The sequence below is a fragment of the Melospiza georgiana genome, chromosome Z, assembly GCF_028018845.1.
Source record: "Melospiza georgiana isolate bMelGeo1 chromosome Z, bMelGeo1.pri, whole genome shotgun sequence".
Classification (NCBI taxonomy): Eukaryota; Metazoa; Chordata; class Aves; order Passeriformes; family Passerellidae; genus Melospiza; species Melospiza georgiana.
This window is the reverse complement of record NC_080465.1, coordinates 682,951-705,526: the sequence shown is the minus strand read 5'-3', so window position 1 is coordinate 705,526 and position 22,576 is coordinate 682,951. Positions and strand designations below refer to the sequence as shown.

General features: G+C 52.4%; 2 protein-coding genes across 2 annotated transcripts; both read left to right on the top strand.

Annotated features, from left to right (window-relative positions):
- Nucleotides 1–14: 14 nt before the first annotated feature.
- Nucleotides 15–14,459, top strand: RAD17 (RAD17 checkpoint clamp loader component). The gene is made up of 16 exons (XM_058044167.1): nucleotides 15–229; nucleotides 1,822–2,088; nucleotides 2,893–2,976; nucleotides 3,650–3,806; nucleotides 4,291–4,427; nucleotides 5,525–5,577; nucleotides 5,669–5,794; nucleotides 5,880–5,949; nucleotides 6,588–6,696; nucleotides 8,144–8,338; nucleotides 8,774–8,859; nucleotides 9,131–9,277; nucleotides 9,682–9,828; nucleotides 10,929–11,049; nucleotides 12,235–12,292; nucleotides 13,416–14,459. Exons 1-16 carry the CDS (start codon nucleotides 197–199, stop codon nucleotides 13,606–13,608), a joined length of 1,983 nt encoding a protein of 660 aa, XP_057900150.1. The 5' UTR covers nucleotides 15–196; the 3' UTR covers nucleotides 13,609–14,459.
- Nucleotides 14,460–20,466: 6,007 nt separating this feature from the next.
- Nucleotides 20,467–22,338, top strand: EXOSC5 (exosome component 5). Its single transcript, XM_058044148.1, has 6 exons — nucleotides 20,467–20,592; nucleotides 21,074–21,187; nucleotides 21,588–21,709; nucleotides 21,788–21,928; nucleotides 21,999–22,088; nucleotides 22,174–22,338. The coding sequence occupies exons 1-6, from the start codon at nucleotides 20,487–20,489 to the stop codon at nucleotides 22,264–22,266; spliced, it is 666 nt and encodes a 221-aa protein (XP_057900131.1). The 5' UTR covers nucleotides 20,467–20,486; the 3' UTR covers nucleotides 22,267–22,338.
- Nucleotides 22,339–22,576: the final 238 nt, after the last annotated feature.

The window sequence follows — 22,576 nt, the reverse complement described above, 5'->3', positions numbered from 1 at the left end:
GGGAGGAAGGACCCCTGTGCGACGGTGTGAGGGGACGCGGCCGCGCCGGGCCGGGAGCGCAGCGCCGGCAGCTCCCGGGACACCGGCACACCGAGACGGGCCACGCGGGGCTCTTCCTGCCCCCGCAGCCGCTCCGGGTCCCGCGGCACCCGCTCCCCTGGCCTTGGATCTCCAGCCGGGGCTCCCCCGGCCGAGGATGTCCGGCAGCGGCCCAGGACGGCCGGCGGAGGTGGGTGTCATTTATTAAAGAATGTTTATTCTTTATAAATAAGGAGTCTCGGTGGCCGGGTCGTTCATCCGTGGGCTCGGTGTTTGTGCTGTTTCAGGGGGGGTTGTTCTGATTTTACTGGGAGGGATTCGGTTTGGTGTCACTGCCTGTGGGGGGGGGGGGACACCAAACGGAATCCCTCTCAGTAGAAACCAGAGGGGCTCTGATTTTTAAATTTCACGGGGATGTCGCGGGTGGTGGCTGCAAATTGCTCCTTAGGCGGTGAGTGTGGCAGTGACGGTGCCGGCGCCGCCGCTCTGTCCCGGGACAGACGCAGCTCGTCAGGGAAGCTCCGTCTGAGTCACAAGGTGCGGGAGGGACCCCCAAAACCTCCCGTAAACCACCCCACACCCCCGGCTTCCCAAACTGTCAGAGAGGAGACTGGAACCAGTGCTGGGAGGTGTTAGTGCCAGTGAGCAGTGCCGCAGGCAGCAGCAGGACACGGCGAGAGATGTACGGACATACCTGAGAAAGAGATCTCCAGGAAAGGACACGGATCTGGGCGCGGTCTCAGTCACAGGGGGGAATCTGAGATCCTCAGGGCGCAGTCTGTGCAGTGGGCAGCTCCAGGTCGGGGCACGACCTGCCTCTCACACACAGAAACATCCGAGAAGCAGCCACGCAATGGACTCTGAGACAAGTGGGCTTCTCCCTTTCATTCTCCTGAATCTGCAGAGGCTCCTGCTCCCCTGGGGTGGCAGGAACCACCTCTGACAATGTTCCCCACCTCACAGAGGCTCCCGGGGGGATTTGGGGTGTGGCTCTGGGCCCCAGCACTGCCCAGGGTGGTCGCATTGTGAGGAGGAGAGACCCCCAAAACTTGCCATAATGCACCCCACTCCCCAGCTTCCCAGCCCCTCTGAGAGTGCAGCTGGGTGCGGTGCCAGCCCCAGAGCTGGCCAGAAGCACGGGGCTGTGCAGGTGGCACTGAGCCTCGCCTGCAGCACTGGGGCTGCCAAACACAGACATTTGATAACAATGAGACAAAGAGATCTTAGCCACAGCACTGCTCCTTGTCCTGCCACGGGCTCTGCTTCCACCAAGCTGCCCAGGGCAGCAAACACTCCCTGATTTTACTGTGTCCTCTGCCAAATGTTTATAACCTTTATGTACCAATGTTTGCATTATAATTTTTTTTTTTTAAGTGGGGGAAAAGTGCCACATACTGAAGACTACACAGAGACAGTGTAAGCATTGCCATCATATAAAAGTGGTCTGAGTAAGCTGACGCCGCTTCTCCATTAATCTTTAATTAGGTTGGACGTGTGTTTGTGGAGTTCTCACCTTGTGGTGATTTGCCAGTTTGCTGCAGAATACTCCTGGCATAATGATGCAGCTTTCTTTTTCATGCAGGTGAATCACAGAACCCCAGAGCAGCTGCAGTTGGAAGGACCAAATCCCAGCCAGTGCCCCCCCTGCCATGGCAGGGACACCTCCCAGTGTCCCAGGCTGGCCTCGGAAAATGTGCCGTTCTCCGGGGCTGGCTGTGCCCGGCTGAGGGCAGGAGGGCGCTGCGTTCCTAGCCCCGGGTTTGTGTTCCTGTGTTCCTGCAGGTGGCGGAGTGGCTGGCACACCCCTTGGACGGCTTCCTGGGCAGCGCGGGCCCGTGTGCCGCCGCCGTGAGGCCGCGCAGGGGCGGCGCCGGCAGAGCCCGCGGGCAGCAGCAGCGGCGGCAGCAGCGAGCCCCGAGCCCCGCGGCGGAGAAGAGCCGAGCCGCGGCGCCGCGCAGGAAGAGAGCCCAGCCGGGAGCTGCGGACCCGCCCTGCGGGCAGGCCCCGGAGCAGCTGCCGTGGGTGGAGCGATACCGGCCCGAGAGCCAGGTGCGAGAGCTGCCGCGCCGCGGGACGGGCTGTGCTCTGCGCCAGGCTGCCCCACAGCCCCTCTGATGGAGCACAGGGCTCCTGCGTCACTGCACTGCCCCACACACCCCAGAGAGCTCTCCCTGTGGCAGACACGCGTTCCCCTGCCTTTCCGAGCAGCAAGAGCTGCTCACGAGGTGTTGTTTCCTGTCGGTCCACTTGGAAACTCTCAGAGCTGTTACTGAGTCCCAGACACATCTGGTATTCCAAGCACTGGGGAAACACAGCAATGTGGGATTTGCAGAACTTGGAAAAACCTCTGCGGTATTAGAGTAGAAAAAGTAAAAAGGGCTAGCTCCAGCAGTGTGGGATTTGCAGAAGTTACAAAAATCTCTGCAGTATTAGAGTAGAAAAAGTAAAAAGGGCTAGCTCCAGCAATGTGGGATTTGCAGAACTTACAAAACCCTCTGCAGGAGAGTAAAAAAAGTACAAGACTAGCTCCAGCAGGAGCCATGGAGTATCCTGACACAGACAAGCTTGTAGTGTTACCACTTAAAGAATAATAAATAGCTCATTATTTCCTGACTGCAAGGAATGGAAAACTGATTGTTTGAGGAAACAGGATGATCATCCTTAACTGTGGCAGTGCTTCTGCAGGGCGCACACAACTGGAACACACACCAGCATGTCTGTTGATATTTTATCCAGCATTTATTCTATTTTTTAATTTCATCATTAGAAACCAAGAGTAGTTTTGTGTGTATGTATATATATATATATATATATATATATATAAAACTTTCACGTATTTTAACCTTGTTTCAGAATGACCTTGCTGTGCAAAAGAAGAAAATTGAGGAAGTTGAAACCTGGTTAAAAACACACATATTTCAGAGGCAGCCAAAACAGGTAAACTTGCTAAAATTGTAACTGGAGGCATCAGACCGTACAAACGATGGGTGCAATTTCAGGTTCAGAGAGAAACCTCAGCTGAGGGAGATAGTGACTGTGTGTCATTGTAAGAAATACTCTAAGAACATGGGTTAGAGGCCATACATTTATTTTGGGCTTAAGCTCCTAAGAGGTGGATTCTGATTTTGCTCAGAAATACTGTTTTCTGGCATCCAGTCATAAACCACAACTATTCAGTGTGTGCTTGAAGCTACGTTTGATCTGCCAGGTTGATTTTTAAGTCTCGTGACACATCTCCAGTTGCACTGAGCTGGTGTAAGGATGTTTTTAATTTCAATTGATAAGAGGCATTCTTAGACACAAATTGCCAGCCTTGCCTGGTGTTTTCCAGAGCTGGTTCTTCAGGTGAGTGTCTGCTGTGTTGGCAGTCACATGCAGTTTATTTACCAGAGGCAGTAGGAACTGAGCCAGGGTCTCAGAGTCCTGGCCTGGTTCTCTCTGTCTGAGCACTCAGCAGGTGAATTAACAGCAGAAGATGTGAGGCTGGGGTTTCACTGGGAGGGAGGATCATTGCCAGAGAAACAGGGAAAGCTCAACCAGTATTCATCCTTAGCCAGCGGTCAGTCTTAATCTGTCACATCTGTGATTGTGTTTTATATCTCTGTGTCAGGGTGGCTCTGTCTTGCTGCTGACTGGCCCTCCTGGCTGTGGAAAAACAGCAACTCTGCACATTCTAGCCAGAGATCTTGGCCTTCAGGTGCAAGAATGGACCAATCCACTCTCTCTAGACTTCACAAAGGAAGACTTGAGGAGCATGTTTGGCCACGGTAAGTGTTTTGGGGGTTTATCTTTTTAACCTTTTATTTCCCCTTCCAGTTACTTTTGTGGGTTTTCTGTCTTGTATTTTTGCTTCATTTCTGTCTGTCACGTATGAAATCAGATCCACATCCATGTAACTCCATTCCTTAGTGTTTAATGAGAATCTTTCTGAGGCTTTTATCTGGAAGGGGTTTAGGTTTTTTTACAGTGTTTCATCCAAAATAATTGACATTTCAAATCAATATAGAGACCTCTGTAATAGCCTGGATGTAATCTGAACCAAATGAATGAAAACAGGTAAGTGTCTCTGTCTGGGTTCTCAATTGAATTACACCCCTTTAAAAATTCTCCTGTGTTTGTCACATATTTGTGAAAGGGCTTGTTCAGTGCTGCTGTCAGAAAATAGCATGGGTGGGTATTAGCTCGTGTGGGTATTTATATTTTACTTGGCATAATATAGAATACATATTTTTAATTAGTTTTCTTTTTCAGACTCAAATTTTCATACGTTTCCGAGTCAGGCCCAAGCAGCTCTCTTTCAAGATTTTCTATTAAGAGCAAATAAGTATAACAAACTTCAGATGCTTGGGGAGTCCTCAGAAAATGATAAAAAGCTTATTCTTATTGAAGTAAGTGAAAACTTGTGCAATGTTGTGTTTCAAACAGTACCTTTTGTTGTAATATTGGCTTGCTGACTAGCCTCAGATACTGGATTGGTGTTTCCCAAAGTTAGCCTGCCTTACTGCAGGTGAGATCTTCATTGCTGTTTGTGTCTCTGCAGCAGTCTAGAGCCACCTCCTGCCTGTAGTTAGTTATGCCACAGAAGCAAGTCGTGAGGCAGAAATGGGAGTCTGGTGTGAGCACAGAGATGCATAACAGAGTATCAAAAAGTAGATCCACGTTGAGAAGTCATTCCCACATTTCTGGATTATTTAATTTCTAGAAGAATGTATGTGTATAAACAGGAAGAGTGGAAAACACAGCACTGTTCCTGTTCTTTAATGATGCAGGAGGGTGTAGGGTACACTTGAGAATGAACACAGGCAGGAGCAGTTGAAATTTAGCACTTTCTGCCTGGTTTTACACAGGTGGTGTTGTTCAGGGCACAGGTGTGAACTGAGGTATGTGGGCAGGTACAGGACAAGGCTTTTATTTGTACTTGTGTAGAAGTGTGCTTCAATAGCAATTTCTTTCTGAACTTTTCAATTCCTTTCCCAAGAGAAATTTTAGAACTTGGTACTCAAGTTGTCTGTAAACTTTCAAGACCAAACCAGACAGAAATTCTGGCAGGGTAATGTGATGTACTGTAGAATTTAGGAAGTAGATTCTCTGAGATTTATCTTTATTCAGTCACCTTCTTGTGCACGTCCTGTCACACCTCAGATGGGTCCTGCCCTCTTCCCTAAGGGAGCTGCTTCCTGGAGTGTTTGTCCTCTGGGTGAGACTCCTGTCCACAGGCAGTGTCATCACCCAAGGCTGTGGGAAACTGAGACAGCAAGAAAGCATTTCTGTGTAGATGATCCTTTTCCTTAATGAGACACACTGTGCTTTGGCTTTGTTTCCCTCTGCTGCTCCTCTGTCCAATGTCAGCTGTGTTTAAATGTAGTTGACAGCAAGGAAACCAGGAGTTAAAAATGTGTGGCAGTGTTGTGTGCCATGAAGATCAGTCTGTGGAGGAGAGTATTTACATCTGCATGCCATGACAGCAGCTCTTTGTTTTGGACAGGACATTCCTAACCAATTCTACAGAGATCCTGGCAGCCTGCATGAAATCCTCAGGTCAGTGGCAAACGAGTTGTTAATTGTGAGCTTTAGCAACCTGCAAAATTGCAGCTTGATATTAATCATGTTTTGTTGTTCTGCTATGCAGGAGTTTTGTTCGCAGGAGTAGGTGCCCCCTGGTCTTTATAATCTCAGATAACTTCAGTGGAGACAGCAACCAGAGGTCCCTGTTCCCCGCTGAAATTGTAGAGGAGTTGTGTATATGCAATATTAGGTGAGACCTTCTACCTCATTTAAACATGGTACAGATAACTGAGAGGTTAGAAACGAATTAATTTTTTTTTAATGAAATTCAACAGTTTCAAGCCTATTGCACCAACAAATATGATGAAAGTTCTCAATCGAATAGCTGCAGCAGAAGCCAGTATGGTAAGTTTTCAAAGTTCTTAACTTCTGGGCAGGGCTAGGACCACATAAAAATGTTATTTTTGTTGCTGTATTTGATCTTTGATAGCAGAACCCCACATCTGCCCAAAGACAAAAAAACGCTTTTTCCCCAGGGCACCAGAAAGCAAGGAACAAGCTGGAAAGATACCTTGTCTTTAATATTAGTTTCACTTGATCTGTGGTCCAAGTCTACAAAATTGCTTCTGAAAATTACTCTGGTTATTACAGTAATTACATAAATGAAACAAACAATAGGAAGAGATATAATCTTTCATGTATCCAGCAAGGCCAGAAGAGGTCATGAACCTAAATCTTGTGTTGTTCCTGAACTGTTTAGATTACAAGCAGTATCATATTGAGTGACACCTTGCAAAGAATTATGTACATTTTTCTCTTTAATATTGTTATATAAATTGTGACAGTATGCTTAAACAAATTAAGTTTTTTAAAGTTCACAGTATTCCGTATTTTGAGCACATGGTGGTTCCTCATGTGTCTGTTCGTGGCGTGTGTCAGGGGTGGGTTCCCAGAGCCATGTTTAAATACTCCTTTTCCTGCTCTTGTATTGCTTTGAATATTGCTGTTTTTCCTGTTTCTTATATTGCTGTTTTTCCTTGTAGAACAGAGAGAATTACACCCTTGATAGAACTTCTCTGGAGTTGCTTTGCAGAGGCTGTTCAGGTGACATAAGAAGTGCAATAAACAGCCTTCAGTTTTCCTCTACAAAAGGTAAAAATTAAGCTTTTGTTAGGTGGGGTGATATTTTGACCATTTCTGCTGAAAACAGGTTCTGTTCACAGCTGCAGCACAGGTGGGTGAGTTGCAGAAACGTTCTGGACACGCTTCTGTGGAGCAGGAATAAACACAGGGTGTGTGGGGGCGTGAGTGGGGCTCAGCTGCTGCAGGCTGGGCTTAAACCATGACACATGTGCATTGTGCCGATGTGATTTGATTAAATGCCCTCTTTTCCTCCTGGTATCTCTGCTATTTGTGTTTGCTGCCATTGGAATGAGTGAATGTTAGATTGGTGATATCTGAGAAAAGCATGCAGCGTCTCACTGCTGGACGCATCCTCCAGAAAATCTAAATAATGTTAAAATAACCAGTTTGTGTAGTTTTAAATAAGTTTCTTTAGAAATGTAAAACCATGGTAGTTAGAGCTGGGGAGAAAATAAAGGCATGTCTTCAGAGCTTTGGTGTGTGAACTTTGGAGTGCACGCTAAGCATTCTCCTCTCACATTTTCCCTAACATTGAGAAGATGTTTGAACAGAACATCTGTGGCTGTGCAGGTATTTCAGTGAGGTGAGTGATTGGTATTTCAGTGAGTTGGGTGATACTGTGCAAGTTTGGGAGATTCCCCATCTCCTTGCTGGTCTCCTGAGCATGCAGCATTTGTTTTTATGTACATAAAGTGTGTTTCTTCAGGTGTGTATCTGTGTAAGCACCATTAATACATTCATTTTGTAACACTATTAATGGGTAAAATACATCCATGGTAATTGTGGGAGAAAAGGAGATGAAAACCTAAGGATCATTTATCTTAGCTCAGTAAGGAACATTCAAATGCCACAAAATGAAATAGTGGGTGAAAATTTTCAAGTTTATTAACTTAGAGTAGAATAAGGGTTTTATTTCATGAGGTTCAAAACTTTGTAGAAGATAGTGGGCAATTGAAAGAATCGTCTAAATAAAAGGTTTTCTTTGCCACTTATATTTCAGGGAGGAAGGTTATTGTACAGATAATGCCAGTAGGAGACAAAATTGATAAGTAAGCAGGATGTAACTGAAATAACAGTATGTAACTGAAATATAATTTACAAATATTTGTACTTGTGCTTTTAAACATGAAATTTAAACATGTCAAGTGGGGAATGTGTCAGAACTTGAAGGGATAAGCCTGAAGGTTTTTTTCAAAGACAGCTGTTTGTTGTTCAGAAAAGTACTTGGTACCTCAGCTGTGGCTCAAGGGACAGAAGTGGAATTAAGGTAATGAGTGATGCTAATTTAGGTGACTGACTAATGAATGAGTTTTCTCACAGTGCTCCCATTTATATAGCCTGTTGTGTTCCTTTTATTAGTACTATTTGTTCATACAGAACATTAGCAGTGGAATTATAGAAAACTCCTGGAGAATCATGTACTCTGTCTTGATTTTGTTTTTTATTTTATTAATAGGCTGCTCATTGGAGAAAGAATTTTGGTCAAAGAAGAAGAAGAGCTCCACAATAAAATGTGATGAAACAGGAGTATCCAAAGTAAGAAAGAAAAGTAAATGTGATACCTCAGAAGACCAGGAGATACAAGCAATTGGTGGCAAGGATGCATCCATTTTTCTTTTCCATGCTCTGGGGAAAATTATTTATTGCAAAAGTAAGAAAACTTTGAGTTATTCTCCCTTTCAATGGGCAAAGCACGTCAGCTGCTATTAGCTGGAGTTGCTAAAGTAAGGCTTTGGATGGGTTCTGTCTGGGATGTTTGGTCAGTCACAACAGCACAAAATCAGCTACATCAGGGTCCCTCATGCCACTGGCTATGCACATTTTGGTGGTAATTCCCAGTACTGGCTCCAAAACCAGCTGAGGAGAAGTACTGAGGTGAGGGAATACAAAAATTATGTTGTTAGGTTTGTTACATGAAGCTTAATGCAGCTAATTGTGTGTTGATGGCTGTGTAGTATTGACTATAATAATGAAATACCTGTGTCTGTCCCAGGGCTTACTGGGATGGAAAAGGCTGTAATTTACTGCTGGTGGAGCTGGCAGTTGCCAACATTTGTGAACATAAAGCCTGTGCAATCCTTTTCAGGAGAGGCAGCGTCAGAAGCAGAGTGCCCTCAGCTGCCTGCCCACCTGTCTGGACAGCGCCGCGACACCTTGCTCATCCAGCCTGAGGTACTGCTGCAATGGCCCAGAGTTCAGCTGGGCCCCACAGGAGTGCTGCAGGTGCCCAGCCACATGGGGTCCTTGCTGCTCTCACCTGGTGTGCCCTCAGCCTGAGTCAGGGAATCACTCACCTGGGAGGGAGCAAACCAGCCCCTTGTGTCTGGGCATCGCTGCACGGGATTTGTGTCCCAGCTCCCTGACCTAGGTGTATCACAGCTTTTTGTACAAGGGTCCTTTTCCTTACCCCCTGTAAAACCCAAACTCTTCTTCTTCCTGACAGGAAATTGTGGAGAAATCACATATGTCTGGAAGCATGTTCAATCTATACCTTCACCAGAACTACGTGGACTTTTTTTCTGACATAGATGATGTGGTGAGGGCCAGCGACTATTTGAGCACTGCTGACGTCCTTTGCAGCAACTGGAGTGTAAGTGTCATCTTTGTATAGGCACACACTTGTCTTTAAGTGCTTTGATATTGAGCTCTCAACTTGTCACTGCATTTTTGGGAATTTGCTGCAAACTTGGGGTGTGAGTGATTTGAATTGTTAATGAATGCTGAATCAGCTGCAGAAGAGATGCAGAGCCAATGTTTTGTCCAGCTTCTGTCAGCATTTTACTACCATGGGTTGTAGTGTTTGTAGGATACTCCACAAAGTATTTTTGAGTAGAATACGTTTGTACTAAGAAAAGGAATCAAGCTGTTTCTTTTCTCAGCTGCTTTGAATACAAGCTTTGCAGTAATCTAGGCTGCAGAGGGCTGTGCATGCCGTGTGTGTTTGAGTGCAGATGAGCTGCCTGGAGCTCACCCAAGGCCCCGTCTGTCCCTCAGGCACGGCTGGTGATGGAGAGCTACAGTGCCTCGGTGGCCACGCGCGGGGTGATCCACTCCAACACCTCCAGGGCCTTTGCCCACCAGCAGGGGGGCATGGGCTTCCGACCCTTACACAAGCCACAGTGGTTTCTGATCAACAAAAAGGTAAAGCCTTCATTTGTTTTTCCTTAATTCTTTTTTCCCTAAGGTGTGACTGTTGAGTAGTGTACATCGAATGTGATCACTGACTTGCTGAACTTGTCAAATAATGTGACCGTGTTCACAGGGATCTTAGGGTGAGGGGAGAGACCAGGATCTGACTCCATGTTTCAGAAGGCTGATTTATTATTTTATTATATATGTTACATTAAAACTATACTAAAAGAATAGAAGAAAGGATTTCATCAGAAGGCTGGCTAAGAATAGCATAAGAAAGAATGATAACAAAGGCTCTGTCTCAGACTCTCTGTCTGAGCCAACTGACTGTGATTGGCCATTAATTAGAAACATGTAACATGGGCCAGTTCAAGATCTACTTGTTGCATTCCACAGCAGCAGATAATCAGTGTTTACATTTTGTTCTGAGGCCTCTCAGCTTCTCAAGAGGAAAAATCTTAAAGAATAGATTTCTCATAAAAGATGTCTGCTACAAAATACCCTATTTTGAGATAATCTGGTTGTATAAAGCACTTGCTAGAAGAGTAGTTTGCATCACTCCTTTAATGTAAAAATAAATTGGAGGCCAGTGACAAATTCTGATGCCTGTGTCCAAGCTGGCATGTGTCTGGGAGAGTGTTAATCCTAAATTAATAGAGAGACGACTAAGTGCTGTTAAGTGTTCCTAGAACTGAGTCTGGTTTTGTGCAGTTTGAAGCACATTGAACCGTTGTATAAGTGTAAGAAATGCCTGCTCTCATGGTTTATGTGTTTATCAGAAAGAGCTCGTTCAGATGACACAGCAGGTCTTGGCATTTTTTTACTTTTGAACTAATACATTGGCAAAAAACATTGGCCTGGATGGGCTGAGAATTCTATAATCAAGGATTTTTTTTATTTTATTTTAATGCCCAGTAAAAGGCAAATTTGAAGGATTCTACCATTTTAAGATTGGCATGTTAACTGGTTACCTTTTCTTTATCTGGTCTCATTTTTCAGTAGCTCCCTGTAGCAGGCAGGAAGAAAGTCTGTGTGTTATGGTACAGAACATCTACATTCTTAATGTTTTACCTGTTTTTTCAGTTTACCTGTTTTTTCACCTCTTACAGTATCAGGAAAATTGCATTGCTGCAAAATCCCTGTTCTCAAGCTTCTGTTTACCACCTGAGTGCCTTCAGACAGAGCTGCTGCCTTACCTTGCTATGTTAGCAAACCCAATGAGAAATCAAGGTAAGATGGATCAAGGTAACTCCTGGTCTTGGAGTGTTTTTGCAGTTGAAACACGGACAGATTTCACAAGCCTAAAGGTCAATACTGTTTATGTTTTTGCCTCAGCATAAAACATTCTCCTGGCAAATGTTATGTAGGTGATGCCCAAAGATGCTCCCAGTACCAGAGCCAAAATTAAAGCTGCCCTGGTAGGTTGGTCAGACTGCAGTGGTTGAGGTGCTCTCTGGATTTAGGGCTTGGAAACCCAGCAGCCAATACTGACTGGGTCTTCATTGCTTACTGAGACCCTTCTGAGAAGACAAAGGACTCTGCATGATTCAATGTCAATCAAGCAAAAGCCATTTATTGTGCCTCTAAACATAATTTATATTCACTTCTTGTCTTGGTCTACACAGTCATGCATTGTTTAATTGGCAGCTCTGCTTTGTCCACAAGGCAAGCACACATCCTTTTATTAATCCAGTTGGTAGAAGCTGTAAGAATCATTTTACTGGGGTTGAGACCCCTGTGTCTGCCAGCAACTGTTCTGCCTCTTCTTTCTTCTTGCAACATCAATTTTTTTATCCACAAAGATGACTCCTTCTTTAGTTCCAGAAGGTTGGACTAGTTCATTTAGTACACATCCATGTTCCTGTGAATATGATCCTACACCTTTCCAGTAACAGCAACACACAACAGCTCAAAAAAGCCTTTCAGACATAAAAGAAGCAAAATTCCAGTTTGCAGTGCATTAAAAAAAAAAAGCTAAATCTGAGATAATTCATTAGCAAACAGTTCATGCAGAAAAATTTACTTTGTGTGGTACATAATGCAAAAATTAGTATTTAGAGAGCTGGGTCAGTTATGCTGTTGTTAATTGTTTATAATAAAAAGCATCGTGTCTTAACTAAGGCCTTGACATCAGGATGAGTGAATTTTGTAGGCTGTGGAAGAACAGCTCTACGTGATAAATACACAAGGGACAAATGTCAGGGATTTGCAATGTTGTGTGTAGTCTGTAAATATGCTGTGGTAAACTGTAACAGTTTGTGGGGGGCAAAGTTACATACACAGTGTTACGGTATCTAAAATATTTCAAATGTGTACAGGAACACTCAGCTAAGGCCAGTGTTTATTTTCTGGTATGCCCAGCTGTCTGTTCATTATGATCTACCTGATATGATACTGGTGGCTCTCTGTTCTTAGCTCAAATTGCTTTTATCCAAGACGTGGGGAGGCTGCCACTGAAAAGACATTTTGGGAGGTAAGCTGAACTTGTGTCTGCAGTTAAAAAGTGTCATATATCAAGGGGAAGAGTCCTTTCATTTACATAAGTCTGTGATGTGACATTCAAAGACAAAATATTTTTAAAGGTTTATTTAATCTGAAATCAGATAGCTGTACTGATTTCATCTGGTAGAAGTTTTGCCTGTAAGACTGCTTAGAGTGAACCTTTGTTGGTGTGGTTTTAGCAAACAATCAAGTTCACAGCTGCAGTGAGACAAACTGTTATCTCCTAACCAGGACAGAGTTTGTTGAGGCTTCTGACAAAGCATCTCCTACTTGTCCCTGGTGTTGCTGCTGAGTTTAACTGAGAATTTCCAAGCTTTCTTTCCCTGTTCCCCAGCTGTTGCATGAAAAGCCGTTTTGGTTGTTAGTCAGGGAGGAAGGAGAGTGTCCCTAAAGGGTGTATTTATTTGTAATCCCCCTGGTCTGTGCCACAAGGTGTGACGTTTCTCAAATTAACTGTAACTTCCTTGTCCCTTCTAAGTTGCCCTGCAGCTTGCTGGTGGTTACTGACATTTTGTATCTGCATTAATAAGCTGGCGGGGTGTCACAGTGCCTGATCCGAGGGGTGACACCATGCTGACAGCACCGTGATCCTTTTCATCTGTTCAGTAGTGCAGAGAAATGCAGGTGTCCTGCTGGAGAGCACAGTGTGTTCCTGGGCACTGCCGCTGCCGGAGGGAATGAGGCACGGGGCTCTGGGAGCAGCCTGTGCCCTGCTCAGGGGCTCTGGGGCTCTGGGAGCAGCCTGTGCCCTGCTCAGGGGGTTTGGGAGCAGCCTGTGCCCGGCTCAGGGGCTCTGGGAGCAGCCTGTGCCCGGGGAGCAGCCTGTGCCCTGCTCAGAGGGTTTGGGAGCAGCCTGTGCCCTGCTCAGGGGGTTTGGGAGCAGCCTGTGCCCGGCTCAGGGGCTCTGGGAGCAGCCTGTGCCCGGGGAGCAGCCTGTGCCCTGCTCAGAGGGTTTGGGAGCAGCCTGTGCCCTGCTCAGGGGGTTTGGGAGCAGCCTGTGCCCGGCTCAGGGGGTTTGGGAGCAGCCTGTGCCCTGCTCAGAGGGTTTGGGAGCAGCCTGTGCCCTGCTCAGGGCGCTCCCCCGTGCTCTGCAGGCTGCAGCTGGAGGCTCTGGGTGACAAGGACCCCGGCGTGCCCGAGCTGTCCCACGGCGATGGTGACCCCGAGGCGCTTCCCTCCAGCCAGTCCAGCGGCAGCGACCTGCCCAGCAGCCAGCCGCAGCCCGTGGCAGCGCAGGCCCTCCTGGAGGAGGAGGAACTGAGGATCGAGGAGTACGAGAGCGACTGAGGGACCGCGGCACGCCCCGTGCCCGCAGCGCTGCCCGGCCGGGCGCTCCCGGAGCCCTCCTGCTCTGCAGGGCCGGCCCGAGCCCCTCCTGCCTCTCCTGAGCCACGGCACTGCCCGCGGGCGGTCACCGGGGAGAAATAAAGGGCTGCAATCAGCTTGAAAGAGACTAGAGATGAGCAGTTGTCGGCCTTAAATTATTTGTGTTTTTACACGTTTTAATATACTTTGCAGTTGCGGGTTTCCTGAGTACACATTCCATAAGTTGTCAGCATTTGGAGGGTTTGTTCAAATTCACGCTCTCAAAAAAAAATGCTGTTTGGAAGTTGAGCCCTTCTGGAAAGAGGAGGCTGACATTTACACCTGAAAAGTTGCCGTACTGATGATGTAAAGAAAACTTCTACTGTATTCATACTGTTTTGTACTCTGACTTACAGAAGACATAAATAAGATCTTCATGTCTTTATAAGTGGAACAAATGTTGTACCATGGATTATTTTGTATTCCTCTTGGAAAAATTTTTTTATAACTTTTAGAGGGGAAAAGGCAGCAACTAAGCACAAGTTGTACTTTGTAGGAAGTTAAATGTATAACGTGCAGTTTTTCTCCTTGGCTTGCAGTTGTGCTGGGGGAAACTCAGATCTGTGTTTGGTAACTGACATGATTGAGTGCTGTGGTTAATGCCACAGCAGAGAGGAAAAAACAGTTTTCTGTGATGCTCGTTGGCATTCCTGCATTGCTTACAGCCAGTTTAGTGACAGAAAACATGTTTATCCACCCTGACCTTGGCTTGATGCTATTAAAGAGCCTGTACCTGTCCTCTCTCAAGGGACAGATGTGTCTTTTCATCTACAGCTATTGCTTAATTTTGAAGGGGGAAATTTCTCTCCTAAGCCTGAAATTCTGTTACAGCTGTACTCATTACAGGAAATCGGAAGAGACGAAAATCTTGACTCCTTGTTTCAGAAGGCTGATTCATTGTTTTATGATATATATTACAGTAACAGGAAATTATATACTAAAACTATACTAAAGAAAAAGAAAGCATTTCATCAGAAGGCTAGCAAGGAATAGAAAAGAATGATACTAAAATCTTGTGACTGCTCAGCGTCTTGACACAGGTGGCTGTCATTGGTCATCAAGTAAAAACAATTCACATGCTGGGTAAACAGTTCTCCAAATCACATTCCAAAGCACCAAAACATGGAGAAGCTGAAGCTTCCCAGCTTCTCAGGAGTAAAGATCCTAACAAATGGAATTTTCATAAGATATGTTCTTTCTCACTGAAAGAGGAGCTGGGTGCTGGGATGGGGCTGAGCTATGCCAGGGGATGGGCCAGGCTGGGCAGCAGGGAGAATTCTCACTGAAAGAGGGGCTGGGCACTGGGATGGGGCTGAGCTGTGCCAGGGGAGGGCCAGGCTGGGCAGCAGGGACAATTCTCACTGAAAGAGGGGCTGGGTGCTGGGATGGGCTGAGCTGTGCCAGGGGAGGGCCAGGCTGGGCACTGGGATGGGCTGAGCTGTGCCAGGGGAGGGCCAGGCTGGGCAGCAGGGACAATTCTCACTGAAAGAGGGGCTGGGCACTGGGATGGGCTGAGCTGTGCCAGGGGAGGGCCAGGCTGGGCACTGGGATGGGCTGAGCTGTGCCAGGGGAGGGCCAGGCTGGGCACTGGGATGGGGCTGAGCTGTGCCAGGGGAGGGCCAGGCTGGGCACTGGGATGGGGCTGAGCTGTGCCAGGGGAGGGCCCGGCTGGGCACTGGGACAATTCTCACTGAAAGAGGGGCTGGGTGCTGGGATGGGCTGAGCTGTGCCAGGGGAGGGCCAGGCTGGGCACTGGGATGGGCTGAGCTGTGCCAGGGGAGGGCCAGGCTGGGCACTGGGATGGGGCTGAGCTGTGCCAGGGGAGGGCCAGGCTGGGCACTGGGAGAATTCTCACTGAAAGAGGGGCTGGGCACTGGGATGGGGCTGAGCTGTGCCAGGGGAGGGCCAGGCTGGGCAGCAGGGACAATTCTCACTGAAAGAGGGGCTGGGGGCTGGGATGGGCTGAGCTGTGCCAGGGGAGGGCCAGGCTGGGCACTGGGATGGGCTGAGCTGTGCCAGGGGAGGGCCAGGCTGGGCACTGGGATGGGGCTGAGCTGTGCCAGGGGAGGGCCAGGCTGGGCAGCAGGGACAATTCTCACTGAAAGAGGGGCTGGGTGCTGGGATGGGCTGCCCAGGGAGCTGTGCAGTGACCGGCCCTGGAGGGGTTTAACAGAGCCTGGACGTGGCACTCGGTGCCATGGTTTAGCTGATGAGGAGCTGTTGGGGCACAGCTGGGACTTGATGGTCCCAAAGGTCTTTTCCAACCTGGGTCATGCTGTGATTCTGTGATTTAGGAGCATCCCCAGGAGGAAGGGTGCCTGTGCTTTCTGGGTGTGATCAGAGAGCTGAAACTGCTCTGGGTGCCTTTGGGGAGCCCCATGGCTCACGCTGGAACCACCCAATGTGGTGTTTGCGAGGTCCCCAGGAGGAGGAGGTGAGAGATGAGAATTTGACTCCATGTTCTCAGAAGGTTGATATGTTCTCAGAAGGTTGATATAATATTATATCAATTATATTTTTATATTTATTATATTATTATGCTATACTAAAACTATACTAAAGAAAAAGAGAAAGGATACATCAGATGCTTAACAAGAATGATAATGAAAGCTCATGACTGACTCAGAGAGTCCGACACAGCTGATGGTGATTGGTCATTAAATTAAAGCAGCTCACATGAAACCAACCAAAGATGCACCTGTTGGTAAATGATCTCCAGGACCACATTCCAAGCAATCAGATAATTATTGTTTTCATTCTTTTTTGAGGCCTCTCAGCTTCCTGGAGAAGAAACCCTGGCAAAGGGATTTTTCAGAAAATACCATGGTGACAACCCAGCCCTGTCTCCTTGTGAAGCTGTGACTGGGGTGGGCTCGGGGCTGCCCCTCTCAGGGCACCTCAGCCAGGGTTAGGGACAGGGCACACAGACACTGAGGCGCGTGGCTGAGAGCAGCAGGGACACACAACAGTTACACACAAGAATCAGGATTTCCCTTCTTCCCCTGATGCTGTGGGGACCACTGTCCTGTTGTAATGTCACCTGTCACAGTCATCTTTTATGAAAAAACCTTTCTTTAGGATTTTTCCTCTTGAGAAGCTGGGAGGCCTCAGGAACAAAATGCAAACAATGGTTATCTGCTGCTGTGGAATGCAACAGGTGCATCTGTGATTGGGCTCATGTGGCTGTTTCTAATTAATGGCCAATCACAGCCAGCTGGTTCAGACTCTGTCCGAGCCACAAGCCTTTGTTATCATTCTTTCCTTTTCTATTCTTAGCCAGCCTTCTGATGAAATGCTTTCTTCTATTCCTTTAGTATAGTTTTAATGTAATATATATCATAATAAATGAGCCTTCTGAAACATGGGGTCAGATCCTCATCTCTTCCCACATCCCCAGAGCCCTGTGATCACCATCACAGTCACCTGCTGGATGGTGGAGGGTGACAAGCCAAGTGTGTGACTGTGACTGTGACACCACGGGGGCTGTGCTGTGAGGTGGCATCCCTGCCTGGCTCTGGGGCCGGCACAGTGCAGCAGGCGTCTCCTGGAGCCGCGGGCTGGCCCTGGCAGTTCTGCAGGTGCTGGCAGCGCTGCAGGTGAGCCCCGCGCGGACGCTCCCCGTCCCCACAGGCTGCCCGGGCCTTTCTTCGTGCCCCGCGTGCCCCAGGACAGCCAGTGTGAAATAAACAGGGCAGGAGATCTTTCTCCTCTTCAATGCCTTGATTAAGAGCGATCAGCTCGGGCGGGGAGAGCCCACGGGTCGCGCTCACGCCGCCGCTGCTCCCAGGAGCGGCATGGAGGAGGAGAAAGGGTGCAGCTGTGTCCATGGTCTGTGGGCAGAGCTGGGGCTTCCATCCCCACCAGAGCACCAGGGGATTCCCAGCTTTTCGGTTGGACATTCGCTGTCCTCTTTCTAGCCAACGTCTTTTTAGATTAGGGTGAAAAGTAAAAAGGGTCTTGGCGGACACTGGATTCTGTTCCTCCCGTCTAGACATCAGTCCCTCAATTCCATGTTGGCTCATTGTTTTTAGGGGTTTTTGCTAGGTTTGGTGAAAGGTTTCTTCATTTGCATGCCAACTCCCCTCCTCTTCACCATCCCGGGTGCCATCCTCCGCGAAGCGGCAGGGTGTTACTCGACAAGAAGGGGAATTGCCGACCATCAACAACAGGTAGTTAACGAAAAACTATTAACAACAGGTGATTACAACAACAGTTAGAACTCCACCCTGGCAGCAACTGGCCCAGCCCGTGAACTCTGCAACCTTCTAAAAAAATGGGCAACTTCTCTACTCATAACACAGCGCCCACGGCCTCTCTCCATTCCGCAGTGTGTGACATGCTCTGGAGGCGCTAGAGAATCCCAGAATCGCCGAGGCTGCAGGAGACCTTCGAGACCCCCAAGCGCAGCTGCGGGCCCAGCACGGCGGCCGGTGCCAGCCATGGGGAGCGTGCTGTCCTTGTACCTGCCCGCAGCCCCGCCGGCGCCCAGCAAGGCCACGCAGACGGACTGGAACTGCCCGGTGTGCCACAGCGTGGAGGGCGACGCGGCCGCCGTGCCCTGCGGCCACCGCTTCTGCCTGGGCTGCCTGCTGCGCCACACGGCCGGCGGCGCCACGTGCCCGCGCTGCGCCAGCCCCGTGCTCAGCGCCCGCTTCTCCGTGCTGGGCCACAACGACTTCCTGCAGTGCCTGCTCGGCCCGGCCGCGGCTCCGCCGGCGCCCGCCGCCCGCGCCCGCCGCGCCCTGTTCCGCCTGGTCCGCACCGGCCCGGGCGCGCCGCGGGCAGCGCGGGCCGCGGCCGAGCCGGCGGCGGAGGAGTTCCCGGCGGAGCTGTGGGCAGAGCTGCTGCAGGGCCAGGAGCGGCTGCTGGAGCCCGTGCGGCCCTGGCTGCGGCACAGCCTGGACGCCATCTACGGGCCGCACTGGTGGGAGGCGCGGCAGGTGGAGACCATCGCGCTGGCCACGCTGTGCATCTGCGGCCCGGACAGGGCCGAGCTCGCGCACATGCTGCAGCGCTACCTGGGCGACTACACCGCGCCGCTCATCCGCGGCCTCGTCCACGTGGCCGTGCACGGCTGCCGGGAGGCCTGGCTGCGGCGGCGCTCACCGCCGGCCCCGCAGGACGAGCCGGACGAGGCACAGAGCCCCGCGGCCAGCGCCGGGCCCTCTTCGCCGGGCGGGACCTCCGGCCTGGCCCCGGACCCCGCAGGGCCCGGCCTGGGGCAGCCGCCCGGCCGGCCTGAACCCGGGGCTGGGCCCGGCCTTCCCCCGGCCGCGCCCGGCGCCGCCGCCGGGCAGGAGCGGCCCCGCGGCGGCCCCGGGCAGCGCCGGGCCCCGGCCGGGCCGCAGGAGGACGCGCTGGCCCAGGGTCCCTCCGCGCCCCGCCGGGGCAGCAGCCGCCGGCCCCCGGCCCGGCCCCGCGGCACCCGGCGCTCTGAGGGGAGGAGGGCCCACAAATCCCGGCGCCCTTTGAGGGTCAGGAGGAGGAAACTAAGGAGGAAATAAAATTGTGCCATGTCCGTGACGCAGTCTCCCCCTTCTCCTGGGGCCGTTCCGATGGCCAGGCTCCGTGTGCCAGCATTGAACAGAGAAGGGTCGCGATGCCGCGGGCCGTGTGCTGCGGGCAGCCCCGAGCGCACCGAGCGGCTCGCTGCCCCACAGCGCGGGGACAGTCACGCCTCTGCCGAGGCCAGGAGCCCAGCGCAGAGCCCGGAGGGGTGTTCAGAGGCGGTGGGGAACGGACCAGCAGCGAGCTCTGCCCACACCGCCAGTGCCCACGGGCTGACGGCGGCCCGGCTGTGCCCGCGCTGTCCCCGGGCTGTTCCTGCTCTCACTGTCCCCAGGCTGTCCCTGCTCTCTCCTCTGTCCCCGGGCTGTCCCTGCTGTCCCCGGGCTGTCCCCTCTGTCCCCGGGCTGTCCCTGCTCTCTCCCCTGTCCCCGGGCTGTCCCTGCTGTCCCCGGGCTGTCCCTGCTCTCTCCTCTCTCCCCGGGCTGTCCCTGCTGTCCCCGGGCTGTCCCCTCTGTCCCCGGGCTGTCCCTGCTCTCTCCCCTGTCCCCGGGCTGTCCCTGCTGTCCCATCTGTCCCCGGGCTGTCCCTGCTCTCTCCTCTGTCCCCGGGCTGTCCCTGCTGTCCCCTCTGTCCCGGGGCTGTCCCTGCTGTCCCTGCTGTCCCTGGGCTGTCCCTGCTCTCTCCTCTGTTCCCGGGCTGTCCCCTCTGTCCCCGGGCTGTCCCTGCTGTCCCCCCTGTCCTGGGGCTGTCCCTGTTGTCCCCTCTGTCCCCGGGCTGTCCCTGTTGTCCCCTCTGTCCCCGGGCTGTCCCTGCTGTCCCCCCTGTCCCCAGGCTGTCCCTGCTGTCCCCTCTGTCCCCGGGCTGTCCCTGCTGTCCGCCCTGTCCCCGGGCTGTCCCTGCTGTCCCATCTGTCCCCGGGCTGTCCCTGCTGTCCCCTCTGTCCCCGGGCTGTCCCTGCTGTCCCCCCTGTCCCCGGGCTGTCCCATCTGTCCCCGGGCTGTCCCTGCTCTCTCCTCTGTCCCCGGGCTGTCCCTGCTCTCACTGTCCCCTCTGTCACCGGGCTGTTCCCGCGCTGCCCTGTCCTCCCGCCGCAGTCCCTGCCGTGCCCTCCCTAAGGCCGGGCTGTTCCCTCACTCACCCTCCCTCCCTCCGCTGCCGGCCCGGCCCCGTGTGGCGAGGGGCGCGGCCCAGCGCGACGCCTGGCGCTGATTGGTTGTCGCGACGCCCGGCGCTGATTGGCTGTCGTGCGGCCCGGAAGCGGAAGCGGCGGCGGAAGCGGCCAGACGGCGGTGATGGCGGTGGAGATGGAGGTGGCGGACGGGCTGTGCCGGCTGCGGCCCTTCTCCTGCGAGCTGGGGCTGCTCTCGCGGCCCGACGGCTCGGCCGCCTTCCTGCAGGGTCTGTGGGCCTTCCCTTCCCTTCCCTTCCCTTCCCTTCCCTTCCCTTCCCTTCCCTTCCCTTCCCTTCCCTTCCCTTCCCTTCCCTTCCCTTCCCTTCCCTTCCCTTCCCTTCCCTTCCCTTCCCTTCCCTTCCCTTCCCGTCCCTTCGTCTGTGGGGATCTACTCACCGGGGTTCCCTTTTTTTCCTTACGTTCCTTTCCTTTCCTTTTCCCAGCCTTCCCCTCCCGAGACTTTCCTTCCCAGCCCACCCGGCTCCGCTTCCCGGGGCTCCTCCTTCCTTCCCTGCTCTTCCCGCAGTGTCAGTGGTGCTGCCTATCCCAGGCATCCCCTTCTCTGCCTCACAGAGGCCCCGTGCTGCCCGTCCCGGGGCTCCCCCGCTCCCCTTGGCAAGTCCTGTTCCCACCCTTCCCGCAGGGTGCCAGGGGCTCCTGTTGCCGGGAGTGGCCTCCTCACCTGAGCTCTGCTCTCTGTGTGCCCAGGTGACACCTCGGTGCTGGCCGGGCTCTATGGCCCCGCAGAGGCCAAGATCAGCAAGGAGCTGCCGGACCGGGCGGCGCTGGAGGTGCTGCTGCGCCCCAAGGTGGGGCTGCCAGGTGGGGACTTGCCATCCTGTCCTAGTCCAGGTCCTTCCCCCCAGAGTCAAGATACTTGGTTTATTTACGGCTTTTTAGTTCAGTTTTGCTGGGTGGCAAACCCACACATGCAGCACAAGCAAACCCCTCACTACTGACCCCTTTTACCAACCAAAGGCACTGCGGTGCCCCGGTTCTGTGGGCAGTCAGTGCCCTCCCTGCTGCTGTCACTGCCCAGCGCCACGCTGGCTCTGTCCCTGCTGTGCCCGGGGCTCCCTGCCCTGCCCTGTGCCCAGCCCCGCTGTGCCCAGCAGTTTGTCCCTTCTCCTGGCACCGTCCCCTGGGTGTGCCCTGGCAGGGCAGCCCCGGGGAGCCGGGCAGGGGGCTCTGGGTGCCAGCTGACAGGCTGCCCGCTGTGCAGGCGTGCTGGAGCGCAGCCGGGAGCAGCTGCTGCGGCAGACGTGCGAGGCCGTGCTGCTGGGCGTGCTGCACCCGCGCACCGCCATCTCCCTGGTGCTGCAGGTGCTCAGCGACGCCGGCTCCGTATCCTTCCCTCTGTGGGGCGGCCTGGGGGCGGGCGGACGGGAGCTCTTGCTGCTGTGGGTCCCTTGACGCGCCCAGCTGCTGTCGTGCTGCCTGAACGCCGCCTGCATGGCGCTGCTGGACGCGGGGCTGCCCCTGGCCGCCCTCTTCTGCGGGGTCACCTGCGCCCTGCAGCCCGACGGCACCATCCTGCTGGACCCCACGGCCCGACAGGAGCAGGTGAGCCCTGCATGGGCGGGGGGCCTGCTCTGGGTGTGCCCCCCAGCCCTCCTGACCGCTGTCCCCGCAGGAGGCACGCGCCGTCCTCACCTTCGCCATCGCCAGCAGCGACAGGAAGGTGCTGATGGCCACCACCAAGGGCAGCTGCTCCGTGGAGGAGGTGAGAGACCCCCGGGGGGGTTTGGGGTGCGGGATTCCCTCACAGGGGGCCCCTCACAGCCAGCCCTTCTCCCCGGTCTGTGCAGATGCAGCAGTGCCTGGCCGCGGCCCAGCGTGCCGCCAGCACCATCTTCCAGTTCTACCGCGACTCCGTGCGCCGCCGCTACTCCAAGTGCTGAGCCGGGGACACCCTGCGGGCAGCTGGACTGGCCTGGGCCCCCAGCCCTCAGTAAAGGACCCTTTTTACTCCAGTCTGCCTCCTGAGTCCATCCTGTGCCACAGCGCCTCCAGAGGGGGACACAGGGACACTTCTGGGGATACGTGTCCCAGGACCTGCTGGCTCCTGAGACCCCTGGGGTGGGGACACATGGACACAGCGTGGGCACGGGCCTGCTGGGACACCCAACATGGCGGCTCCGGGGTGCCACACCTGTGCTGGGGCACCCAACATGGCCGGCTCGGGGGTGCCGCGCATGTGCTGGGACACCC